This window comes from Periplaneta americana, chromosome 8 (genome assembly GCF_040183065.1).
Source record: "Periplaneta americana isolate PAMFEO1 chromosome 8, P.americana_PAMFEO1_priV1, whole genome shotgun sequence".
NCBI classification, from domain to species: Eukaryota; Metazoa; Arthropoda; class Insecta; order Blattodea; family Blattidae; genus Periplaneta; species Periplaneta americana.
Genome location: NC_091124.1, coordinates 88,828,004 through 88,854,657, shown reverse-complemented (window position 1 = coordinate 88,854,657; position 26,654 = coordinate 88,828,004). Strand labels below are relative to the sequence as shown.

The window sequence follows — 26,654 nt, the reverse complement described above, 5'->3', positions numbered from 1 at the left end:
ATTTTCAGCTTATCTTTGTGTACTTTGCAAAATGTTCATTTCACCTTGTCGCCAACAAAAAATGTACCAAAATCGTTCTTCTATATCTCACTTCTTATTCGAAGTCATTTTCTATACTAATATTTGAGCCTTTTAGTAATTTTCTCTTTCCTAAAATCTTTTCTTTTGTCATTACATTCTCGAACTTCACCAATACAGGCCTGTTTTTCTTTCCTCTTCCTAACCTGAACATCTTTCACTTGTCCATTCCCAATGTCAAGTTCTAACCATTCCCAACACATATTCACAATCACTTCATAAGTTTCCCATGATTGTTCCTTGTCTTTTTCTTCCACACCACCAAAAAATATCAAGTTTTTCTTCCTTGTTCGTCTTCCAAATATTTTAATTTTCTTTTCAGTTTATTATTTTCCTTCTGTAGGGCCTCTATCTTCTTATTTATTTCATTGATGTTCACTCTTATGCTCACTATATTCATTATGTTCAGTTCTTTTCCACACACTTTCTTCCACTCTTCATTTCAACTACCTCACTTCACTAAAATTGCAAGAGCTGGGTCGTCACTCTTCTACACTGTCTCATTGTCATTGAGGACTCACTTCTTCATCTATATAACGAGGTGAAAGTCACTTGGCCCCAAGTCAAGCATGTGTAGGGGTTGATTCAAGTCATCTACTGTAAATGAGGTGATAATGTTTTGAATCTTAGTAGTAGATCATGTTAGAATATTATCATGAATCAAGAAAATATCTCATCGCATTTTCATTATACAAGTCACATATCTAGGGATGAATTCCACATAGTCGCACATTCCTAGCATTCAAAAAACCAATTCGCCATATGATAGACGAAGTTTTGTGCACACTCAGAGAACAAATCTCGTTGTATGAGCAATATGCACAAACAGAACCTATTTTGTGAAAATGCATCATATATTTGATAATGCTATATTTTTATTATTATTATTTCCACAGTGTATTAGCACTGTAATGTCTTGTGGCTTCTTGTTACATGTGTGCAGTTATTATTAGCCAGTTGCATAATACCCACAAAAATCTGTGGACACATGAATCATTACTGTGATATTATCATTAGGAAATGTTGCATAATTTCTACCTTTAGATACCTGGCTTCAATCCTGGGTGGTAGCGGGATTTTTCTCATTGCCAAAAATTTCCTGATTAACCCAGGGTCCACACAGACTCCTCTCAAACTGAGTACTGAGTCATTCTCGGGGATAAAATGCAGTTCTAGTACCGAAGTTATAAAAGCATTGAGCTTTACCTTATTGTCCCCATATGTCTCTTGGCTTGGCTTGGCTTGTACCCACTTATAGATTCCCAGGTGTACAATTTTTGGAATGTAGTCAGTTATGCCTTGTGTATTGAAAGCAGAAACAATTACTAATTTTGAGAATTTTACTTGCAACATAAGATCCCCCAGATTTAGCTCATCTCCTAGAGGAACGTGTACACTGAATTTCTTTATTTCAAGACTGAACCATGTTTGGCCAGGTTTGAACCCACAGTATTTGAGTTAAGAGGCGGACACAAACAGTTATGCCTTCTGATGTAGAAAGAACATTTTCGTAGATTTTGAAATTTCACTAAGAAAAACTCCTGAAAGACTAACTAGGGTATATACAGCAACAGACAATAATGTCAATTCTTTGGCATGGTGCCCATCATATCATAATTATATTAAAATAGTAATTGCATACCGTATTTTCTCGAATACCCCACGCTATTTTTTTCTGAAATATACAAGTAAAAAATAAGAGCACACAGCTTATTCGAAAAGAAGTTGGCAACATTGTCGATTTTTCTCCTGAGCAATTCCTAAGGTAGTAAGTAGTGCATATCATCTTCCCACATGGGTATGTCAATTTTTAACATTGTTAAATGGCTTTGGATAACAGTACATGTGTCAGAATCAAGGTCAAGTGTTATAAGTGTATAGTTTGTGCATCTTGTATTTTTCAATGGATCCATGATGAATGGGCATGCATATCGCTACCTCTTGTTGAAAAGAGCTACAAAAAGTGTAGCATCTCCAATCAGATGAATGGAACAGAACACGATTGTGTATGGAGAAGTGAGAGTGAAGACAATTGCCCTGGCGATGACGATGATGGTGATGACGAAAACATTGCAGAATGAAGAAGTTGATAGAAGGCGTGTATTTCGGGCCTGGTGAGGCTTGGCAGCACCAGGGAACTTTTTTGATTTTCACATTATCGTCAAATTTTACATTTATAAAAAGTCATAATATTTTATACATATTTAAACAATTTCATAGTGAAGTGTACTCTTCAGACCTAACAACCCTCTATATCTTTCTTATCAGGAAGTTGTTCCAATTTTGTTTCCTATATGAGCCAGGATACTTTTTTTTTAAACCACGTACTATCATACAAAATAAAGATAGGTAATTTATTTTACTTTATTTTGTATTTTTTCCTCCACCCCCTCCCCCTTTCAAAAGTGGGTTGAATGGCTAATGCAAAGACACAAAGTATTCGAGAAAATACGGTCTTCATTGTTCGTATGTTAGTAAATTTTTATGTATATTTGCCATTCTTTTTTGCATACAAATCTGAGCTCTAATGATTAGTACATTCTTCTGTTATATTTTCAATTTTTATGATTTTTGTTACCTGTGTATTTGTTTATAACTTACGTTGTCTACAAAATTAATGTCATTGTGACTGATGAATGGAACTTCACAAAGACTTGTAGTCGTTTCAATATATATATATATATATATATATATATATATATATATACTTGTATGATTTTATATGTTTCATGTTTGTGTATACATCATACGTCTGATTGGTCTGTTGGTGTTGTGCTCATTTCTAGCAAGTAGAGCGTCGAAATGGATGGATTAATGTAGGAGACCTTCAAGGTGCTGTGCACTTCAAGATCGTCAAGTATGAGCGAATCAAATTTCTTGTTATTGCGCTCAAAGACAGCATTGAGATCTATGCTTGGGCGCCAAAGCCTTATCATAAGTTTATGGCTTTTAAGGTGAGTATTTTAAAACCTCAGAAACCCTTGCACAGTAAATTTAATTTAATTTCAAATAAATGTTTTATTATATTTTTCCATCATTGACTTATCATATAATATCATAGAGTGGAACTCTTTATATTACATATTTTACAATTTATGTGAATGTTTTCGTCACCATTGTGACATCAGATACATGTAATTTTCAGTGTGTTAACCTCATTTGTATGGCATTTGATTGTAGTATAGTATAGTAAAGTGGAATTGTTAACACAATATTAAAGGTGAATGCTAAAAGACACACTACAAGTCTTCACTTACTAATAAAACAAACATTTTTGTGTCATATGTTCATAATTAAAATCGTGTAATATTGTTGTATAAATCATTAATTTTATATAGTTATATGTGAGTGAAAACTCGTTTACAGTTTTTTTATTTGTATCATGTAGAACGATTTGCATTTCATATAAACTATATTACATGCCGTATCTGTAACCAGTAATTAATGTTTGTATTGTGTACGTATCTATGTGATATGAAGCTTTCATTTGATAGATAAAATTTCAGTATATGTAGTTGCTCTCGTAATCCATTCTTATATAATTTGATGATGTAAACTGTGGAACTGTTGTCGAAATATTATCTAAAAAGAGAAAGATTATTGTAGAGGTATTATATTAATTGTTAAATAGATGTCTAAATAAACTGATTGTGCGGTTAGACTTATGTGATTATTTTTATGTAGTTTTTACAATGATGTTATCATACATAATTTGGAAGCAGTGGTGTATATTGTGGAACTTCATCGAAGGTTATCTAAAATGAAAATTATTGTGAGTGTGTTATATAGATTGTAATAGAAATATGTTTTGAATGATGTGCAAATTAAACTTATGTTATTGTTTTTAAGTGATTTACAATGATGTTATCGTGCATTTAAGTTACAAAGTGAATTCAGTATTACGAGAACAACTACATATATTGAAATTTTATCTATCAAATGAAAACTTCACATCACATAGATAGGTCTAATATGTAAACAATACAAACATTAATTACTGATTACAGATACGGCATGTAATATAGTTTATATGAAATGCAAATCGATCGTTCTATGTGATACAAATAAAAAATTGTAAACGAGTTTTCACTCACATATAATTATATAAAATTAATGATTTATACAATAATATTGCACAATTTTAATTATGAACATACAACACAAAAATGTTTGTTTTATTAGTAAGTGAAGGCCTGTAGTGTGTCTTTTAAAATGTTTTTTTTTAGCATCCACCTTTAATATTGTATTAAGAATTCCACTCTACTATATTACAATCAAATGCCATACAAATTAGGTTAACATATTGAAAATTACATGTATCTGATGATGTCACAATGGTGACGAAAACATTCATATAAATTGTAAAATATGTAATATAAAGAGTTCCACTCTATGATGTTGTATGATAAGTCAGTGACGAATATAATAAAACATTTATTTGATATTACATAGGGACTTATCTGAACATTCTCAAAATGAATTGAAAATTAATTTAATTTGTTACTGCTGCTGCTGCTGCTGCTGCTGCAGCCACCACCACCACCACCACCACCACCCCTCCTCCTCCTCCTCCTCCTCTTCTGTCTTTGACCTTTTGATCTTCGATTATTTAAGATTGCTTTCTATGTCTTCTTACTGCCTTTCACATGGTCTTCTCACTTTTTTACTTCTGGTTTACTTTAAAATAGTTTTACAGATCTTTAATTCATACAGTCAGTCTATTTCAGTTTTTTCCTTTTATGTAATATGACACTGGTCTTTATAAACTTTCCATCTCAACATTTCTTCATATTCTCCATATCTCTTGTTCCATTACTTGCCTGTATAATATCTCTCTCATATGTTTAGCATGCACTTGTCCTCAGGAATGGTCAAAATTTCTAATCCGTACATTAACTTACAGATGGTTTTAAATACAGTAGAGCATTGATTATCCGAATACCGATCAACTGAAACATCAGTTAACCGAAAATGTTCCAGTTGGCAAATTCAGATTTGTGCTCTCGCCATGTAGAAGTTCCGCTAGCGCTGTTTGCGAGTTTTGGCTGCAAAAAACCAGTCTCAGCTCTGAAGCTATTTGAACTTGTCAAACTAGGCTGGTCGGTTCTCTGTTTTATTTGTAAGACGTGTGATACACTTTTGTGTTTAATATCAGTGTTTCATTGTTTCATACTGCTTCTGTGACACCGGTACAATTTGTTTTCGTAAATGATTGGTTATCTGAAAAATCAGTTATCTGAACACCCCTCATCCCCAATTGTTTCAGATAATCGATGCTCTACTGTACATCTTTATGACTTTATTCGTGCTGAACTTGTTGGTTTTACTATAAAGTGAGATTCAAATGCTGGACGGGTATAATATTGAAGTAAAAAAATAAAAACAAAACTGAAGCGCTTTATATGACTTTTTCCAAAAGTAATAGTTTCTCCAAAAGAGTTTACAGAAACAGTGTTTATAATGAGTGTTAGTGATTTCTCTGAACTCTTAGACAGAAACATGCTCATCATCATAGTCATGTTGTAATGTCACAACCCATTCAGCTCATTTCAAACAGTTTCACAGTCACATTCAATTTGCTGCTGTAAATCTGCTCTGGCCAGAATGTCATTGACATATACTGTATTAGCAACTTCAAATGATCCCAAGTTAGAAGTTCTGGCATTTCATATCCATTGATATATAGTATATGGCTAACAACTTGTTCTCCATGACCTATCCATTTATATGGCTAGGCTGCATTGAAATATTCCTGTACATGTGGCTGAAATGTGCAGAAAAAAATTCTGTTCTCGTCCATCTAAACCTAAAGCATATAGTTGTACGTAGTTCACGATGAGCCCAATATATGGCAGTTATTTTTGACAAACACAGTGACAAGTACCGCTGTCTTCAGGACCATTACGAAATTACTACCTGCTAAATTTCCCCGAATGCAGTTTTGGGATCAAATGCAGCAAGGCTTTCCCGCCCACATTTTACCCAGTAGCTTCACAGAAAGCAGTGTTTAGATGACGCCAAGAATACCATAGTGCCACATGTCTGAGTCTTGTTGAACTACAAGTATCTCATACCTTGGGTGGGAATTTAAACTATGTTTAAGTGTTATTTTACAGTTTTCCTGTTAAAATGTAAAATCAATCATCCCAACTGAAATCTAAGAGCATGCATTTCATCTCTTGCATTCACAGAGAAAACACCACTGCGTCTAGTCGAAATTTTCTCAAGGTCAAATTACTGTCGATCCAACTTTCATCTGAACAGACCAGTTCACGACAAAATTACGAATAGTGCCGAATTTCTACTAAATATTTGTGTCGCTAATTCAAAATATCAAATCCCTCTAGTAACACTTTCGATTGACTTCGACACTTACTCCATTTAAATCAGAATTTAGAGAGATGATCTACCCCATGAAAATTATAGTTTCTGTCGTATAATGGGCAACAGTTTCGGCACTGTTGGAAACTTATTCTCTTGTAAATAGATGTCATATATAGTCCTTCGAATGACACATTGATTGCAGTCATCTACTTGCATTGCCGAATGAAGTGCTCTAGTTTTTCATTTCTTTCCAGGAATCGACAGGGGTTTATTAGGAAAATTTGTTTCTCGTAATTTACTCTCTTTATTTATTACTGTATTTATTTTTATTGTAGACTAGCTGTACCCGTGCGCTCCGCTGCACTTGTTAGAAATAAATATAAAGTAATTTATTACATAATTAAAATAGGACATTGATAGAAGGATAAATCGTTTAATATGTGACTTAATTTAAATTGTATTTAAATAATTAAAATGCGATCATTTTGCTCCAGAGACCACTCATTTAGTGCAATAATAATTCCTTTAACATGTTTCCTAATTGTTATTACATGCAAATAATTAAAATATGATAATTTGGTTCAGAGAACATCCGTTTTTGGTGCAATTTGATCTCATCAAAATTTTGCTTGGAATGAAACGTATCGGAAATCATTTTTAAAGAAACTTTTGTTATGTAATATTTTTCACGAAAATCAATAATATGCGAGATATTTTGGTTTATTTAATTCAGGCCCCCTTATAACCTCCCTTTTAAATAAAGTATTTTGAATGCGATAAAGCGTAAAATCTAACTTACAACGAACTTAATTTATATTTCAATAATTTTCATCGAAATCCGTTCAGCCATTATCGCGTGAAAAGGTAACAAACATCCAGCCGGACAGACAGAGAGACATACAATCAAAAATTTCAAAAAAGTGATTTTCAGTCTCAGGATGAATAATTATACATGTTAACACCAATCGTTAATTCTCTGAGATGAAAATGAATGTGTTCATAAACATTACTTTAAGAAATACAGGAAATGAATATACAGGATAGCCTATCAAGTTTTCTATGCATAAGAAGCTATTTTAATCTTACCTGTCCTGGATTCACTCAGAAGTTACTGTAATAACATTATAGCATTATGTCCATCTAAAGAAACTACACTTTCCAATGGTGAAATAATAATTAATTATACAAATCGGTTAATTTAGCTTCCGATATTATTTCATACAAACACAGAAACATTCTCTGTAGGCTATGTTTAATAGCTTTCTATTGTTGTTGTCCAAGGCCCCTTATAGACGAAGTCATTTTTTTTTTATTTCATTACAGTGACACATGGCGTTATCTTAATTTTAAAACTCATTTATCTCATTAAATATCAGTCCTATCAAAATTTTGTATAGAATAAAACTTATCGGGAATCATTTTTAAAGAAACTTTTGTTATATAACATTTTTCATGAAAATTAATAATAAGGGAGATATTTCGATTTATTTAATTCAAGCCCCCTTATAACCCCCCTTTTAAATAAAGTATTTTGAATGTCATTTAGCCTAAAATCTAAGTTAAAACGAACTTAATTTATATTCCAATTTTCATAAAAATTTGTTCAGCCATTATCGCGTGAAAAGGCAACAAACATCCAGACAGACAGACAGACAGACAAACAAAAATTTCAAAAAAGCGATTTTTGGTTTCAGGGTTGTTAATTATATATGTTAGGACCAATTATTTTTGGAAAATCGAAAATTACCAGAAAAATTTCGGCTACAGATTTATTATCAGTATAGATTGTGATTTGTTGCAATATGTTGTTGTTGTTTTCTAATGCCAGGTGTTTGACAATAAAGTCATTTGACCTCTTGCACTCCAATATTTTTCAAAGATATTATCATGACCAGCCAATGAAGCACAGATTTAAATGGCAAGTTGTAGCCGATTTAAGTGAACACCATATTTTAACGTTTTGGTGGCTACTTCATTCACACACAACCCCCAGAATGTCTGGAGGACCACACCTGCTGTTGGTCGACGGGTCCATTGGACCTAGCTGGGAGATTTTGTTGATCACCACCTTTCCCTCCTTAAGCCACTGGAGGACGATTTTAGTGCCATAGCAGGTCAGCACTAGGAACAGAAAAGTAGAAAGAGGAGGAAGGAAAGGGAAATGAACCCATAGGCCTCGAATGCTCTAATGCCGTCGGGATCGAAGAAAGTAAGAGTTCAGTCAGAAGACTGGATAGGAAAGGGTAAAGAAGGAATTAGGTACTGGATAGAGGAAAATTATACCAAATTCAGTCATTAGCTCATCAAGCTGACCAGTGCTAATGGATGAGTAGCCCCTCCCTTTAGTTCAGCTCATAAAATTATGCTCACTAACAGCTGCACCATGGGAAGGTAGGGATGGGGCATTGGGTATTTGTCCAGGTTGGTTCCTTAAAGCCTTCAATGGGAAGGATTAATGGCTCTCCCCCCTGTATCCGACAGATACCCTTTTGCAGCCATTTGTTGCAATATAGTGCTACTCTTCTTGATGTCTAGTTTATCGGAAATGAAAGAGCGTTTTTTTTCTAAATTAACCTTCATCCTGGAACTGATAATTTTGCTGCTCTCCTAAAAGATCACTTTATTCTTCTTTTTGGCAGCATTTTCACATAACGTTCTTTTCATATAACATACTATTTTTATTTAATCAATTAGTTATAATCACAATAAACACAAGAAGAAAGCAGAGAAAAATGTAAATAGCCTACTCATATAGCACACTGACCTCCTTGTTGAGGCAAGTGTTTTCTGCAGAATCTACTTCACCCCTACCCCAGCTAGCTGTACTGAGAACTTATTCCTTCCTTCCCCAGCTCTCAGAGTTGTAGAGCTCTAACCGGACAGTAATTGCAGTATAATTAATTATTTTTTATTTTTGCAGTCATTCGGTGATTTGCTCCATCGACCACTGTTGGTAGATCTAACAGTTGAAGAAGGTACAAGACTGAAGGTGATCTATGGGTCTGCAGATGGCTTCCATGCTGTTGATCTGGACTCTGCTTCTGTCTACGATATTTATATGCCAAAACATGTAAGTTATTCTTTGATTATTTTCAGTTAGCTATCCATTTTCTGCATAGATTTTCATTGATTAAATAATTATAATAGTATAATTTAATTAATGTAGACTCGAAAGAAAAAATGAGTGGCTTAAAGATGTCTTCATGGCAGCCATGCACTACAGCTATACAAAAATTTTGCATCATACTATCATTTTGATTACACTTACTGCTTTCTCTGCCATGCTTTTAGAACAAACAAACCTAATCCTGTTCCACCATTATCATTTCTAATTTAGATAATGATATAACTCACGAAATTTTCAAATACACGAATTTAATAACGAATAATTTTCCAGGTGCCCATGATATTCACTGCATGTACATGTGGAAAGGACATTGGTAAAAGTTTATAGTCGAAGTGTATGGTAGCTCAATGGTATAATGTTTGACTGCGATACAAAAGTTGCCATGTTTCAGTTCCGTTTATTCTTGATTAATTTGTTGTTATAAGTTTCAAAATTTGTATTTAGTTTCACATGATATTAATTTTGTTCTACTATCTTTGACATAATATTTTGATTTTGTACATGTACCTTATTAGCATGTGATTTACATTTGTAACAAATATTTAATATTCTGACTGACAAAAAAAAAAAAATAACCTCGTGATGATTTTTATTAAACAACCTCCATTTGACTCACACAGTTGATGTACTTTTGAGCAACCCACTTTTTTCTACGTTGCATTTGTAGTTGTTAACATTCAGCTGTTTGATTGGTTATGGCCAGAACACTCATTTATATCGTGATTTATTACATAGGCATGCCTCACCACAGGCAGTCCATTGGTAAATGGATGATCATTTTGATCAAGAATGGGAATATTTCAAGTTCAGCTGCATCTCATCGCTTAGAATTCTAGCTCACACTAGTCAATGTTGTGTAGCACAGTAGCCTCTGGGATTTCTACTGTCAGCGAGAGGTCAGGATTGTGGTGTATTTCAACCATGGTTTCCAGATTTGAGATCTATCCTTTTTCATCATATACAGTACTTACGTTTGTCTTAAAGGGACAGTGATATTAATATGGGCAGAGTTGACATTTTCATCATGACTGTAAAAAAAAAAAAAAAAAAAAAAAAAAAAGGAATAAAAAATTGTCCCTTTATATGCAGTTGAAGAAACTAATATGAATCTCAGAATTGCGATTTTAATAACATACTGTAGATACAGATTTCTAAGTACAAAACAATATTTATCTGGCTGTAAGTTACATCACGTTTCTCTGGTGTCTTTTTGAAGGGCTTTTGGCTATAATATGTTACGCCAAGTTAATGACTTAACAGTATTCTGTCTCATAGATTTCCCCAACTGTTTATTATTAATAGTAAAGCACAATTCCAAAAGATGGCATCACATGTGACAAAATATTTAAATTTCAATGTTTAATTGATTACAATGACATAAGATTTATTGATAGCTAAATTCATGTTTATTTTGTGACGTAGCATGTTAATACTCCAAATCCATCATTTAACATACAAAATGCATTTTCAGTACTCATCACTGGACTGCAGCATTTTCAACAAGCTTTTTTTTTCCCCTTCTTTGTGCCATGCATTTCTGAGGAACATCTCTTTTTAAATCTTTAGAAGTATATTCACCACTGAATTCGCTGTCACAAGCCTTAAATTTGCCAAAATATTCGTTTTTTCCAATGTGCAAATCTACATTGTTAAGAAAATTAATTTAATAGAATTATTTATGCCCAGAAGAAAATAGTTACTAGTCAGTGATGAAATTATACATGTGATGTTAATTTCCTAAAGAAGGGACTTTTTGCATCACGTCTTGAATCAAAGTGGGATTCTGGATCTTTATGTGAAAATCGGGACATGTCTCGCCAAATTGGAACATCTCGGGAAAATCCATTCCTCAGTTCCACCAACTGAAATGCATCAATAATTTTTCTGAGTGTTCGAGAACTGTGAGGAACCGTCTGAAGAATACTGGCCTCAGATGTACAAGTGTGGCAGTAAAGGAGTGGCTCTCTGAAGACCACTAGCTCCATCAACTTGCGTTTGCTCAAGATAATGAGGGTCGAAGCTAGGAAAATATCATTTTCTCAGATGAGTCCATGTTTTCTTCAGCAGATGATGGGCCAATATGAGTTTTTCGGCCTGCAGAGACTTAATACAATGCAAAATACATAGAAGAGTGTGCATGTTCTGGTCGCATTTCTGTGTCTGTGTGGGGATGGATGTCCTCGAGCAGAATTGGATATGTTCACAGGATAGATGATCAGCTGAATGGAGTCCAGTATCTCCGTATTCTGAGAGATATCATGTTCCCTTCAGTGTGACAAATGTATCCCAATGGAGTTATTCTTTTCTAGCAGGCTCAGTCGCCAATCCATAAGGCAGGTATAGACAGAAGTTGGCTGGCTAAAAACAACGAGGTGGAGGTGCTGGGATTGATATCCTTGTGGAATCGAACTCAGCCCCATCAAAAACATGTGGACAGAGACGAAATGTATCATGGCCATGGCCAAAAATTGGCCTGACCCATCCCCAACATCTAAAGAATCCATATGGGATGTCTTTCTAGACTCCTAGGAAGTGTTGGCCCAGATAGAACGCTATGCAGTTGGTCTTGTTCTTTTCAGGACTACCTAACCATTCAGAATGATCAGCAATGTTGACCAGTGTATAAAATAAATATGTAACTGATATGATGTCCCGCGTGATGGCGTCGCAGTCTAAGGCTTATATTCATAGTCGACACTTTCGATTAAAGTGTCCTTTGGAAGATGCAAAGTATCACTTTTCCGTTGCACAGTCTACACTTTGGTGCAAAGGAACACTTTGGATGAAAGTGTACTTCCGACCACACTTTGAGCCGAAAGTGTCACTTTGTAGAAAAATGGTGGACGTCTTGGTGGTTGTCGAATTATTTATTAGAACGTGCGGAAGAGATGGCACAATTAGTGGACAATATACGAAAGCGCTACATTAGGGATAGGCCTAAAGACAATCCCATGGAATTTTATAATGATATAGAATTTAAAAAAATGGTTCCGATTTGATAAAAAACTGTTACTGAGATTGCTAATCTTTTCGATGACTTGTTGACAGAAATGAATAATAGAGGTTTGCCAGTGCCTCCAATAAGACAGTTATTGACTGCATTAAAATTCTATGCTATAGATATGTACCTTACATTAATATCTGTAATATTATAGTTCAGGTATTTATGTAGTAACATTCGTATATTTATAACCTCAATTCGATGAAGTGATAGGTAGATAGATATTCCTATATAACCTATTTGTTATTACTGAAACTAATTTTTTTAACTTAAATAATATTAAACCAACTTCAATCTAATGTAGGCGTAACTATCTTAAATTAGCATTGAGAGACCTCACGTGTCTGCCTTCTAAGCAGATTCCATAATAATTATATTGGGTTTAAAATGATTTTGATTTTCGTTGACGACCTATATTTTGAGATAAGGGTTATCTTGATGTTCATATAATCATTATTTTGATAATATATGTTTTCATGCCAGTAAGCAATACTTCTGATATGGCTGCTTTGCTGAGATACTGTCTCTAGTCCATGTGCAGTCATAACCTCACCATGAAAAGAGATCTCGTACCATTAGGCCTATTTTGTTTTGCATTTTTGAAAAATTTGGCATTAAAAATATTCCTGAAGAGCAGGTAATAATGGAAACAAGAGAGAGAGAGAAATAATAATAATAATAATAATAATAATAATAATAATAATAATAATAATAATAATGTCAACTTTGCCACATCGAAAAATTTAATTGTCAAAAGTACAACATTCCCCTATAAGGATATACATAAATATACTTGGACTTCTCCAGATGGATTCACACACAACCAAATAGATCACATCTTGATAGATAAACGGAGACATACTAGTATAGTAGATATTCGAACTTTCAGGGGTGCAGACTGTAATTCTGACCATTAATTGGTGATTGGAGAATTAAGAGAAAGATTATCAGTAGCCAAGCGAGTAGAGCAACAAGTTAATATTACTAAATTCAATATTTTGAAATTAAAGGACGAGGAAGCTAAGCAAAATTATCAGGTCGAAATTTCGAATAGGTTTGCCACTTTAGAAAGTTCCGACGAAGTTGAGAAAGAATTAGATGTTAATAGCGTGTGGGAAAATATCAGAGATAGTATCAAAATTGCAGCTGAGCAGAGCATAGGTTATTATGAAACTAAGAAAAAGAAACCGTGGTTTGATGAAGATTGTTGCATGGTAGTAGAAAGAAGGAAACAGGCAAAATAGAAATTCTTACAGGATCCAGTTGAGGAGAAGAGAGATAATTATTTCAATGAAAGACGGGAAGCAAGTCGTACACTTAAGAATAAAAAGAGAGGTTATTTGAAGGGAAAACTGAATGAGGTAGAAACAAATAGTAAGAATAAAAACATTCGAGATTTATATAAGGGTATAAAGGAATTTAAGAACGGATATCAGCCAAGGGTAAACGTGATCAAGGATGAGAATGGTGACTTGCTTGCAGACTCTCCATCAATCCTAAACAGATGGAAAAACTATTTTGCGCAACTACTAAATGTACATAGGCCAAATAGAAATGATCGGGACGAAATTGAAATACAAACTGCTGAGCCATTTATACCCGAACCCACGCTTTCAGAAGTCGAAATTGTGATAGAAAATCTGAAAAAGTACAAGTCTCCAGGTATCGATCAAATTCCAGCAGAATTAATACAAAAGGGTGGGAGTGCATTATATAGCGAAATTTATAAACTTGTACTTGCTATATGGGAAAAGGAAATTGTACCAGAACAATGGAAGGAGTCCATAATTGTACCTATTTTTAAAAAGGGGGACAAAACCAACTGTGGTAACTTTCGAGGAATATCACTTTTGTTGACGTCAATATTCTTTCGAGAAGATTAACTCCGTACGTAGATGAAATTATTGGGGATCATCAGTGCGGTTTTCGGCGTAATAGATCGACTATTGATCAGATTTTTTGTATTCGACAGATAATGGAGAAAAAATGAGAGTATAAGGGTACAGTACATCAGTTATTCATAGATTTCAAAAAGGCTTATGACTCGGTTAAGAGGGAAGTATTATATGATATTCTTATTGAATTTGGTATTCCCAAGAAACTAGTTCGATTAATTAAAATGTGTCTCAGTGAAACATACAGCAGAGTCCGTATAGGTCAGTTTCTATCTGATGCTTTTCCAATTCACTGCGGGCTAAAGCAAGGAGATGCACTATCACCTTTACTTTTTAACTTCGCTCTAGAATATGCCATTAGGAAAGTTCAGGATAACAGGCAGGGTTTGGAATTGAACGGGTTGCATCAGCTTCTTGTCTATGCGGATGACGTGAATATGTTAGGAGAAAATACACAAACGATTAGGGAAAACACGGAAATTTTACTTGAAGCAAGTAGAGCGATTGGTTTGGAAGTAAATCCTGAAAAGACAAAGTATATGATTATGTCTCGTGACCAGAATATTGTACGAAATGGAAATATAAAAATTGGAGATTTATACTTCGAAGAGGTGGAAAAATTCAAATATCTTGGAGCAACAGTAACAAATATAAATGACACTCGGGAGGAAATTAAACGCAGAATAAATATGGGAAATGCGTGTTATTATTCGGTTGAGAAGCTCTTATCATCCAGTCTGCTGTCGAAAAATCTGAAAGTTAGAATTTATAAAACACTTATATTACCGGTTCTTCTGTATGGTTGTGAAACTTGGACTCTCACTCTGAGAGAGGAACATAGGTTCAGGGTGTTTGAGAATAAGGTGCTAAGGAAAATATTTGGGGCTAAGCGGGATGAAGTTACAGGAGAATGGAGAAAGTTACACAACACAGAACTGCACGCATTGTATTCTTCACCTGACATAATTAGGAACATTAAATCCAGACGTTTGAGATGGGCAGGGCATGTAGCACGTATGGGCGAATCCAGAAATGCATATAGAGTGTTAGTTGGGAGACCGGAGGGAAAAAGACCTTTAGGGAGGATAATATTAAAATGGATTTGAGGGAGGTGGGGTATGATGATAGAGACTGGATTAATCTTGCACAGGATAGGGACCGCTGGCGGGCTTATGTGAGGGCGGCAATGAACCTTCGGGTTCCTTAAAAGCCATTTGTAAGTAAGTAAGTAATAATAATAATAATAATAATAGCAGCAATAGGCCTAATGTGTTTATTTCATTCTTTTGACTTCTATTCACTATTCACGAAAAAGACAAAAATGAAAATAAAGGGAATAAAAAACGATATATCAATGAAGCAGGTACATATAAAAACTAACCTAACGATATAAATGATATATATATATATATATATATATATATATATATATATATATATATATATATAGACACACACAAAACTTAACCTACTCAGTCCAACTTAACCTAACTACATAAACCAATAGACGATATGTACAAAATCTAACCTAACTATATAAATCAGTGGAACTGATACATACAAAACCTAACTTAATTTCACCAGCAGTATCACTACCTATTTAATAAAATATTATATATCTGAACTGACTGAAATAATCTAAACTATCGGCAGCGAAAACTAGAAACTGAAATAAAACAACTTTAAATATATATTTTCTTTCTCGTGCGATAAATTAGGCTCCCAACTCAAATCACAAGCATTATAATCTGTTACACATTAATTTGTTATTGTTTGTTCACTTTTTTTGAAAGGCATTGTGGGACTTCTGTTACCAACCAAATTGTAACTCTACACTTTGCTGGCGTAAAGTAACACTTTGTAAAGTGCACTTCTTCAATCGTCTATGAATACCACTATAGTCACGACACTGTTATTTCCGGCGTGACTCCGCCTCTTTGCTTAATCTTAGAAAGTGAAGGCTCTATAAAGTCTAGATATGTAGTATCGTTCGCCATTTTTGTTCTTACGTTGCCGAGCTACCATATGAGGAATCTATTTTCCACACCGTTAAACATTATCATGTCGTAGCTCCTATGATAATAAATCAAATGCAATGTAATTCAGCAAATAATTGAGCGGCAAATAACATCTTTGTGTGCTTTCTGCGAACGCCAACGAAAGAGCTAAAATGGCGGGCGATTATATTAAGTATTTATCGAGCTTAAGAAATGAATCAGCGAATCACAAGACGCACACGTTTAAATGTAGCCGACCTGCAACGCGATTGGCTGCCGGAAATTAGAGCGACGGAACTATAATATGAAAGAGCCACTTTCGTCAAAAGTGTCACTTTGCAAAGTGGTGATATAAAGTATCGACTATGAATACCAGCCTAAGGTATCCTGCCTAGGATTCATGTTGCGGAATGCATGCTGGTTCGAGTCCTCATGGAGGAAGAAATTTTCTCATGAAATTTTGGCCAGTGTATGGGACCGTGATGCACTTTGAGGAGCTATGTGATGCACTTGGGGGGGGGGGGGGCTACGATAGGTAGCAAAACTCTGGTTCACAAACTAGCTATAACGGCTGGGGGGATCATCGTGCTAACCACATGATACCTCCATACTGGTTGGATGATCGTCCACCTCTGCTTCGACATGTGGACGTGAGCTGGCTGGTTGGTCTTGGCCCTTCATGGGCTATAGCGCCATGAATTTACTTTACTTTTTAACTGATATGATGCTAAAAATTTGTATCTATGAACAGCAAATGAATTGCAAAATGTAAAATATATTGCCTTCTCTGTGGACTCAAACCCACTCACAAAAAAAGTTCAGCTCCTCAACCCACTATTTAACCAATTGAGCTATTTCAGCCATGTTGGAAAGTAATGTTGTATTGACATCTAATTCTGCTTGACGACTTAGTCTTTGAAAGAAATCTGCAGTATTACTTGTCTCAAATATTATTTGAAACAGTGATTTTCTAGTCACATGTTACGAAATATTAGATTTTGTTGCTTGCTTCACACCATATATATGTATGTCACAATGCAGAAACGAAAGTTATAAGAGTACACAAAACTGTGTGGAATTTACTTCACAACTCTACAGGCTGGCGGTCTATTTGGATATCAATGTTAGTCAGTTTTTCTTTCCATGAGTGAACATCGAAATAATATAAGAATTTGATTTGGAGGAAAATCTATTCTTGTAGAAACTTTACATATTGAAAAATAGAATCATAAATTTGGTGCTGTACTAACATTTTCTTTATAATTTTCTAGATTGTATTCATTTTGATTATGTCGTATTTCATCATAATCCAAGTTTTAACTTTAAAATGGCCTGTTTGTGTTCTAAATTAATGTTTCGTATTATAGTTGCTTAATTCATCCTTTAAAATATCTTTCTTGAGTTCTGCAGGCTTCAGGTTTATAAGTTTTCATTAAGCAATGGATATATCAATCAATCACTCAATCTTCTTAATGTAGCCAGCTGTTTGCTGACAACATAAAGTCCACTGTAGTCTATTCAGTTTTTGTTTTTCATGAGAAATGAGGGGTATTTTGATCGGTGTTCATTATAGATGACTGTTGCTAATAGCCAGAGTTGGGGTGTACTCATTATATAAGTTACTGTAGGGCTGTGTCTTCTGCAACTGGTACTGATGATTTTAATTTACTTCTTTTGTGGTTTATGGATGGACAGATCTTCATCATGAGTATTACATCACAGACAAGTAGGATTATTAGAAAGGTGAAATCAGTATAGATACAATTGTGTGACAATGTAACCTGTTCTGGCTCTTGTTAAAAATGTTTGAACATGTCTGGGCAAGTTTTTGTATATTTCCAGGTCATTCAGTTTCTTTTGTATGGACTGTAAAATTTTTCCTTTGTCAGAAGAGAGCCAAATGTTGATCCATAGGTTTATAAAATGAGACTACTGAAGTAAAAGCACTGGATAGAGATATCACTTGAAGAGGTCTTGGTTGCAAATATGTTGCCTGTTTTGCAATATTATCGACTTTCTCATTTCCAGGTATACCACAATGACTAGGTATCCATTGAAATGTTATTTCCTTTTGGAGTTTTTTTAAATTTACTTTACTTTTTACTTACCTTGTGGGTACTCAACCTTGTCGTGATGAGGGGGCTTAAACTTAACTTGTTGTTTAAGCTAACAAGTAACAAAGAGGTACCCACAGAAGCTGCATTAACACCAACGCAGTCCCACTATGTTTTTCACTGCAAGCAATATATAATGTAAATACTTTTTTTCTGGTCACATGCCAATTTGTATGATGAATAGAAAATTATTTATTGTGAGGCTGGCAATGAAGTAATAGGCCTATAAATGACTAAGAATCGTAGTCTGTGTATGTATTTGATTGAATTTTTGTAATATTATTGAAATACTAAAAATTATATGAATGAGTACTGTATTTTATTAGGTTCAGCATTTTCCAGGCACATTGCATCACATCTCAAAGCTATAGTGCTCAGATAACATCTATGGAATGCAACAAATGAAATGAATATGGGGGAGGAGAGGAAATGCAAAGTCTATTTTTAATTTCTTAAATTAGTGTAAATGTTGAAAAACAGGTGATTATTTTTGGGCAGGGACTGTCGTTCTCAATTACTGGCCTACTTCATTTATATCGAAGACTGTTGACTTCCAAATAGTTCGATTATCCAGAATTGTCCACTTACTGGATAATTTGGAAACTGTTAAATTAATTATTTTGTAGTTACTTTATACTATTAAATAAGTTCAATTTATTTAATAGCACCCATGGTAATCATCGTAATTTTAAGGTATCTGAGCATGCTCAGCAACCTTAAGCACACCAACTGCCCTTCAAACCACTGCGAAACTTCGTCCACCATCCAAAAATGACTAATCCCTGGTGTTGTAGAACTTAATTTTTAGGACCTTAGAGTTCGTTCTTTGAATATCATTCTAACATAATCTTTCACTATTCATTCAAAGCACATGATCATAGCAGTTTTTACTGTAATTCACCATTTTTCGAAAGACTGTTTATTTCTTACTAGAGTTTTTTGTTTCTTATTTATTTACCGATCTATTTATCATTCACTCAGTCTGTATCCAGTAACATCTTCTTAAAAAAAGTTTTTTCTACTATTTATTCTTCCATGTTTCTTGTTCAGTATTCGACATTCTGAATTGTATACATTTATTTTTCAGTCAGATCACTTCATGACATTCTCTTAGCATGTACCTAAGTTGATAGAGCAACTTATTACACAAGCTAGAAGAATTGTGATTATGTCTTTTTCTTTGCTGCATATCTTCCAAAACAACTATGATGATATAAAATTGGAATAGAGATTTCAGCTCTTGAGGCTCCTGGCAACCAAGGTTTAATATTAACTATTTACCTGTTTCTAGTGCAGAGATTAAAGCATTAAAACTTCTAATGCCGTTTTCGGACACACAAGTTACCAAAATATTCTGTTTTACAAATCAAAATTAACCATTGTTCTACCATGAAACAAAGGATATAAAGTTAATAGAACAAAAATATAAGAACATATGTACTTCAAAAGTGAGAGTATATGTTTGTGAAAGTATGTTTATGATTTTTTAGGTGTTCTTGTTCTTATTTTACTTAAAGAAACATCTGCGGGATGTTTGCCTACAGAAACATTTTCACTTCATTGCAAATAATTATGTGAATGTTTAGAAATCACCACTTAATTTTGCTTATGATATATAGAGGTTATGTTTGTAAGATTGTTTTACAAAAATAATTTTAATGCTAACACTTACACTTACACACTTAGGCCAGTATTGTATCTCCTAAGTCAATGAGAGCAATACAACCATGTGCTGATTATTGTCTTATATGTTCTTAAAATTTGTTACAGACGCAAGGGCCAATTTCTCCTCATTGTATAGTACCTTTGCCTAATTCAAATGGCATGCAGCTTCTACTCTGCTATGATAATGAAGGTGTCTATGTCAATACATATGGCAAGGTTAGTTGCTGCTACTAATTATTATTATTATTATTATTATTATTATTATTATTATTATTATTATTATTATTATTATTATTATTTCATTTCATTCATTGTTCTGCCCAAGGACAGGTCTTTCACTGCAAACCCAGCTTGCTACAATCTTTCCTATTTTCTGCCTTCCTCTTTGTCTCGTTAAATGATCCATATATTTCGGAATATGTATGGTAAGACTTTCCTGTGTTAAATTTCAACTACCTCGTTTACATGTTTCGATCTATTTATGGGTTATCTTCAGTTCTGAAGATGACCCATAAATAGGTCGAAACATGTAAACGAGGTATGTTGAAGTTTAACACAGGAAAGTCTTACCATACATATTCCGAAGTGATACAGTGTTAAAAGTTGTATAATCAAGATGTATGATCCATATATCTTAATGTCGTCTATCATCTGATATCTTCTTCTGCCCTGAACTCATCTCCCATTCACCATTCCTTCCAGTACATCCTTCAATAGTCCCTACCACTCCTCCCCTTACAACAAATCATTTGATTTTCATCTTAGTTTGGGGAACTTTCTTCTGCAGTATTACTGCTTCTTTCCATTTCCAGTAGAACGTTTGTTGTTAAGGACACTGCCATGCCTGATGGGAAGTGACATGTCCTTCAAATAATTTCTGTTAAGGGGACAATCCCTTCTCCCATTGTTCCGAAGCTGTGTATTCACTTTTTCCTGTCCTTGCAGATAACTTTTTATCAATTTTACTTGTTGTAGGTCCAATATTGTGTATTCATGTACCTATTAATTTATTTAGCTGTATGTGTGCACGTGCACGAGCAACATAGAGAAACAGAATCAGTTGGAGGAGAGGAGGATTTTGCTCTGCTCTTGCAATCTGAAAGTCAGTTATACTGTAATTATGTCTAACAGTAAGAGGAAGCCATCATCCAATCCTCATCTTTCCTTTTCTGTTTTTGATCAAGTGACGCAAATGTTACATTACTACAATGAAAAGTGGTTCTAAAATTAAATATTTCAATATATAACCACATTTTGTTGATGTATTGTGAATGTGGGGCACTATTAATTTAAATGTTTGTGTTATATTTAAATTTAGTCTACTACAGTGTTCTTGACTAGGTTCATAACTGATTGATAAAAATATAAAAATTAATTAAGTAATAGCTTTTGAATGGAATGCAGAAACAAATGTCTTATAATTTCCATTCATAAATATGCAAGATCACTTAATTAACTATTTCAGGATGCAACAATTTTTTTACAAAAATATAAAAATTAATTACTTAGTAGCTTTTGAATGGAATACAAAAATAAATTTCTTATAATTTCCATTCATAATTATGTAAAGTCATTTGATATGGCAAGTTTCATCAAAATCCCAGAGTAATTGTTGTGCCCTGAAATAGTTAATTACTATTTTCTCCAGAACCATATCAGATACAGACCTGGGCAATGTCCCACTTTAAAGCTCTTTTGACGGCATTAAATATATTTAACAACGTAACATTGGTTACAATATAAACATTTTTCATAACAATCAAACAAAATTTTAAAATTCAATTTTTTTTTTTATAATTACTCAACACCTGTGTTCTGGATGCCTTATACAGATGTAATTTGCAAATTGAATCCTTACATACCAACTTGTGGGCTTACATTCTACCTGAAAATTAAAACAAGAAAATTACTAAGGTTATGAAGCACTTCCTGCACTAAAAAAGACCGATAGACTCGAGTTAACTGATAAATCCTAGAATGTTAGTCAGAATCAAAGTGTTGACTTGGACATGAAATGACCCTATCGCCTATAGCAGTGGTCATCAGCACTCGCTGAAATGGGTAACAGGTAAGGAGTGTATTGGAATATGCACCATCATGCAGAAGGGAGAGGTAGAAAGCATACCCTCTAGCAGCCACAATTGCACGCTATTGCATCTCTTTCCACAGGTAAGAAACGCTAGCCTCAAGGTGCACTGTGCTGATGACTGCTGGCCTGTAGTAACTCCCTTACTTTTGAAAGTCAAAACACAAAATGTTGTAATAACTTCGTTTCAATTATAACTATCTAATATGTCATAAAAATAAAATAACATATTTTTTAATCCTCTCCCAAATCAAGTGATTTTATGAAATTCACACCTGTAGGATTCTACGATCCTTCCTCAGTTTTGAAAGTAAAAATAGAGAAGAAAGGGGGGAGCTTATAGCTGAGTAAATACAGTAAATCGAGATTGGTTTCTAGTTGGTTTCCAGTGTCTCCTCATAAAGTCAACAAGTAGTAGTAGTAGTAGTAGTAGTAGTAGTAGTAGTAGTAGTAGTAGTAGTAGTAGTAGTAGTAGTAGTAGTAGTAGTAGTAAAGTCCTTTCATTCCTCCAGGAAGCATAGAGCCCTTGTGAAAACACGCCATCTTACTCTATTTTTAGCCATAGCTTTGACTTCATTCCAACGCCATCCAAGTTGTTCTGCTTCTCTTCTAACGGTGTTACTCCAGGTGACTCTAGGCCTACCAGATTTCCTGTTTGCCCCATGTGGATTCCATTCAAAAGCTGTTCTAGGAACATTACCGTCCGCAACACATGCTCAATCTATCTCCACTTATACTTGATCTCTTTCCATATTTCTTGCTGATCAGTAATTTTAAGGAGATTTTTATTTGAGATGGTCTTAGGCCACCAAATTCCTCAGACATCTATTCATGAATACTTGTGTAATTTCTTTTTAATTGTATATGTTTCTTTGCAAATTTTACATTCATATAGCAGAATAGATTTTACATTCGTATTAAAAATCCTTATCTTGATTCTTGAAGAAATTTGTTTGAATTTCCAGAAAGTTGAAGTTACCATTTATGATCTGGAGTTCACCAAAAGAGTTCCATTTTGCTTCACTGATCCCCAAAATGGCGAGTTTATATCTTGACATTTCTGCTTCTATCTAAGCTAACTTACCAAGCTCATTCATGGTTCTAACATTCCAGTATCCAATCTTCGTGTCCTGTTTCATGCTTAAGGTTGTCATCAAATTGTCAGTCCAGCGTACTTTCATTTGAGTTTCTTTGATATGGTAGTTTAAGAAGTGCGGGTTATTAGCCCACAGCTTCCAATTCCAGTGATGGGGCTGCCATCCAGGCATCCGGACCTGCAGCCCTCGGTTCTTGAGGCGGAGCTAGGGCATTTTCTCCCTAATCCAAGAGCGATGGTTACCCGCCAATACTCGGGTGGCTGTCTGCAGTAGAAAATCCACTGGGCGATGGGGCCGCCACATCCCTACACCAAATAAAGTCAACATAAGATGACCTTGAATTATCTGGCAGTTTTGCATTTTTTCCTGCTTCTATCCATGTGTTAGAAACATGTGGTGCTGAATTAGGCAAATGTAATGGAAAATATAAAAGAAATAATGACTCGTGTGGATGATGATGAAACAGCACAATGTGTGCAAATAGAATGCAAGAGGAATACCTGTGAGGTGGAATTTTTTTAACCCAAATGATGGGATGGGATGATAGATATAACTTATATAAACAGGGCTATGAAAAAGTAGTATTGTGACTTACACAATCATTTGTTTACGGAACATAAACCACAACCACCTCCATCCTCCATAGGTGAGTATAGTCAGATAAAAAGAACTTCAGCAGCATGTGTACTAAGACGTTCTTAAGTTATGTGGTGTTTAAATAAAAATACCAAAACAGAAGTTAGTAATGTAATCTTGATAAATTGAAAAGGTATGTTTCCGAATACAATCAAAATGTGTTTCTTATAATGTTACATGTGAATAGGAAGAAACAAACGTCCTATAGAAAAAACCTGTTAAAAAAGTATTTGTTAAAGTTCCTGTTCTTGTAACCAAATTTAAACAGTTGTGTCCCATTGTGCCTATCCCACCATATCCAGTAATTACTAGGCGTGGATTTTGATTAAATGTTTGTACATATTAGTACAGGCTAGTTCCAGATACGAGATTTTTCCAGATAATTGAATAAATACCGGTATATATAAATAAGAAAGTTCGTATTTCATGGTGCCAATATTGAAACTGCAGCCATGAAGCTTATTTCTCTATCACTTGATCATAATTGAATAAACATAAAAACTGTGGATTTTGCTAACTAACTACGTCACACAACACAAATAATACACTAATTTTAGGTTCGAATATTCACTAAAACTTAAAAATTCGTTGTGCGAACTTCCTAATGTGGCAACACTGACTGCTCGAACATAACTACAAAAAAAAATGAAAATGGTGTGGATTGTCTTTATTAAAACACATGGCACTATAGAAATAATGTGTGTGTGTATCTAATGCTCTGGATTTAACAATGAAGTCATCATCCTTCTTGCTTCCCAATATTTTGATGGAAGGTCCACAAATGTCCTAAGAGTTTCACAATTAGCCAGGTGCTCCATCTCCATGTCCTCTTCTCTGGTGCACAGTGAGCATTTAGGTGAATTCAGTACTCCAATACGATGGAGGTGTTTACTGAGGCAATCATGACCAGTAATCAATCTAAACATGGCCATGGCAGATTTTCGAGGTAGATCAGTTTTGGATCTTTTAATGATTCTTTCCATTTTGAATTTTGATGTTTTGCCTGTTCATTGTAACTTGTTCTTTTTATGACTCGCTTTATTGATTCATATGGGAACTTGAACTGACTCCAAAGCTGCAATCCAGTCCATCAGCTCAACTACATCCCCTAAAATGGAAAAAGTAAAAGAAATTCATTGCATGGTAAAACAAATTCAAAAGCTAAATAAAAAAGTGGTCTTCCAATGGATCCCGGCCCACTGCGGACTGAACGGTAACGAGAAAGCAGATATGTTAGCAAAGAAAGGAACTTATATCAACTTAAAAACTATAGAAATAATAGCCTATGCTAATTTTAGGTTCGAGTATTCACTGAAAATTATAGTTCGTGCGAACTTTCTAATGTGGCAAAACTGACAGCTCACTATGTGGTAATGTGGCAGATTTAAACATTTCTTTTTTGGCCCAGCCAAAAGTGTCATTGTTTTGGTATTGCCGGTCATTTGAGTACCAGTTATGAGGGATTTTACTGTATATTGCCTGGAAAATTTACCTAAAAATCTTGTTCCATCATCTTTCACAGAAAATAGATATGTCTTGTAGTTCTGTGTGAAATATTACAGAACTGTTTCGGTTTAAATATACAAAATTACTTCAAAAGTTAGAGTGTATAAAACAAATTCACATATCCCAGAAGAACTTATAAATATTTTCCCATATCTCAAAGGGAATTGCAGTGAGTGTCGAAAATGTTTGGAAAATGAAGGCAGATAGTTTCAACATCACTTGCTTAATTTGAGTGAGTAATTGACGTTTTGACTGCTTGCTTTTGCTGTATATTTTTATATGAATGTTTTGTTTGTCCTCTGGTTTGCTGATTTTCATTTTGTAAGTCATTCATTAATGTATATGTTTAGAAAAATATTAAGTTTTAAAAATAATAAAATATGATTAATTTTTGTGTTTTCAGGTGTCGAAAAACATTGTACTTCAGTGGGGAGAGATGCCAACGTCTGTTGCATATATCGGGACTGGTCAGATAATGGGATGGGGAAACAAAGCCATTGAAATTCGGAGTGTCGAGACGGGTCATTTAGATGGCGTATTTATGCATAAAAAGGCACAGAGACTGAAGTTTCTGTGTGAGCGAAATGACAAGGTTAGATTCTTTCTTTATATCACTGAAGGGTTATCACGGCAGAGTGTCTTGACAAATGTCAAATGTTTAACAATTGTGGAAAAGATAATTTTAATTCATGTCATTGGTAAAACTATCTGCATGCTTGGCATTGAGGCATACAGAAGACAGTGGTAAAGCTTCCATGCATTCTTGACTTTGCACTGGAAGAAGGTGATGTAGTGAACATCATACTTCAGCTGCTTCTTGCATCCAAGGAAAGACCTGTAGTCTGTGCTGTACTGACAGATCGAACTTTGTTCCTTAGCAGCCTTACACTATGGCATAAATTAAAGTGATGTTCAAATTTGAAGATGGAATTTCATTTGATTAGTTGAATTTACTGTTCTCAAATCATTGACAAATTATTACATATTGACCATTATCCGATTCTGCAATGAGAGAGATTGGGGGAGATTGTGTCTCAATATACAGGGTGAGTCATAAGTAATGTGTGAGCGTGGTCCTGGATAAAAAAAAAACAAGAACAATTGAGAGGTTTGGGGGGAAAATCAGGC

The 26,654-nt window shown here is 34.3% G+C and overlaps 1 protein-coding gene across 8 annotated transcripts in view; it reads left to right on the top strand.

Annotated features, from left to right (window-relative positions):
• Positions 1-26,654, top strand: part of msn (serine/threonine-protein kinase msn) — a 288,177-nt gene that overhangs the window by 247,423 nt on the left and 14,100 nt on the right. For all 8 annotated transcript variants that reach the window (XM_069833247.1, XM_069833249.1, XM_069833248.1 and 5 more), the window contains 4 exons: positions 2,865-3,032; positions 9,323-9,472; positions 20,307-20,417; positions 25,930-26,118. In XM_069833247.1, the coding sequence (XP_069689348.1) occupies positions 2,865-3,032; positions 9,323-9,472; positions 20,307-20,417; positions 25,930-26,118 (618 nt within the window). The remainder of the gene's footprint in view (positions 1-2,864; positions 3,033-9,322; positions 9,473-20,306; positions 20,418-25,929; positions 26,119-26,654) is intronic.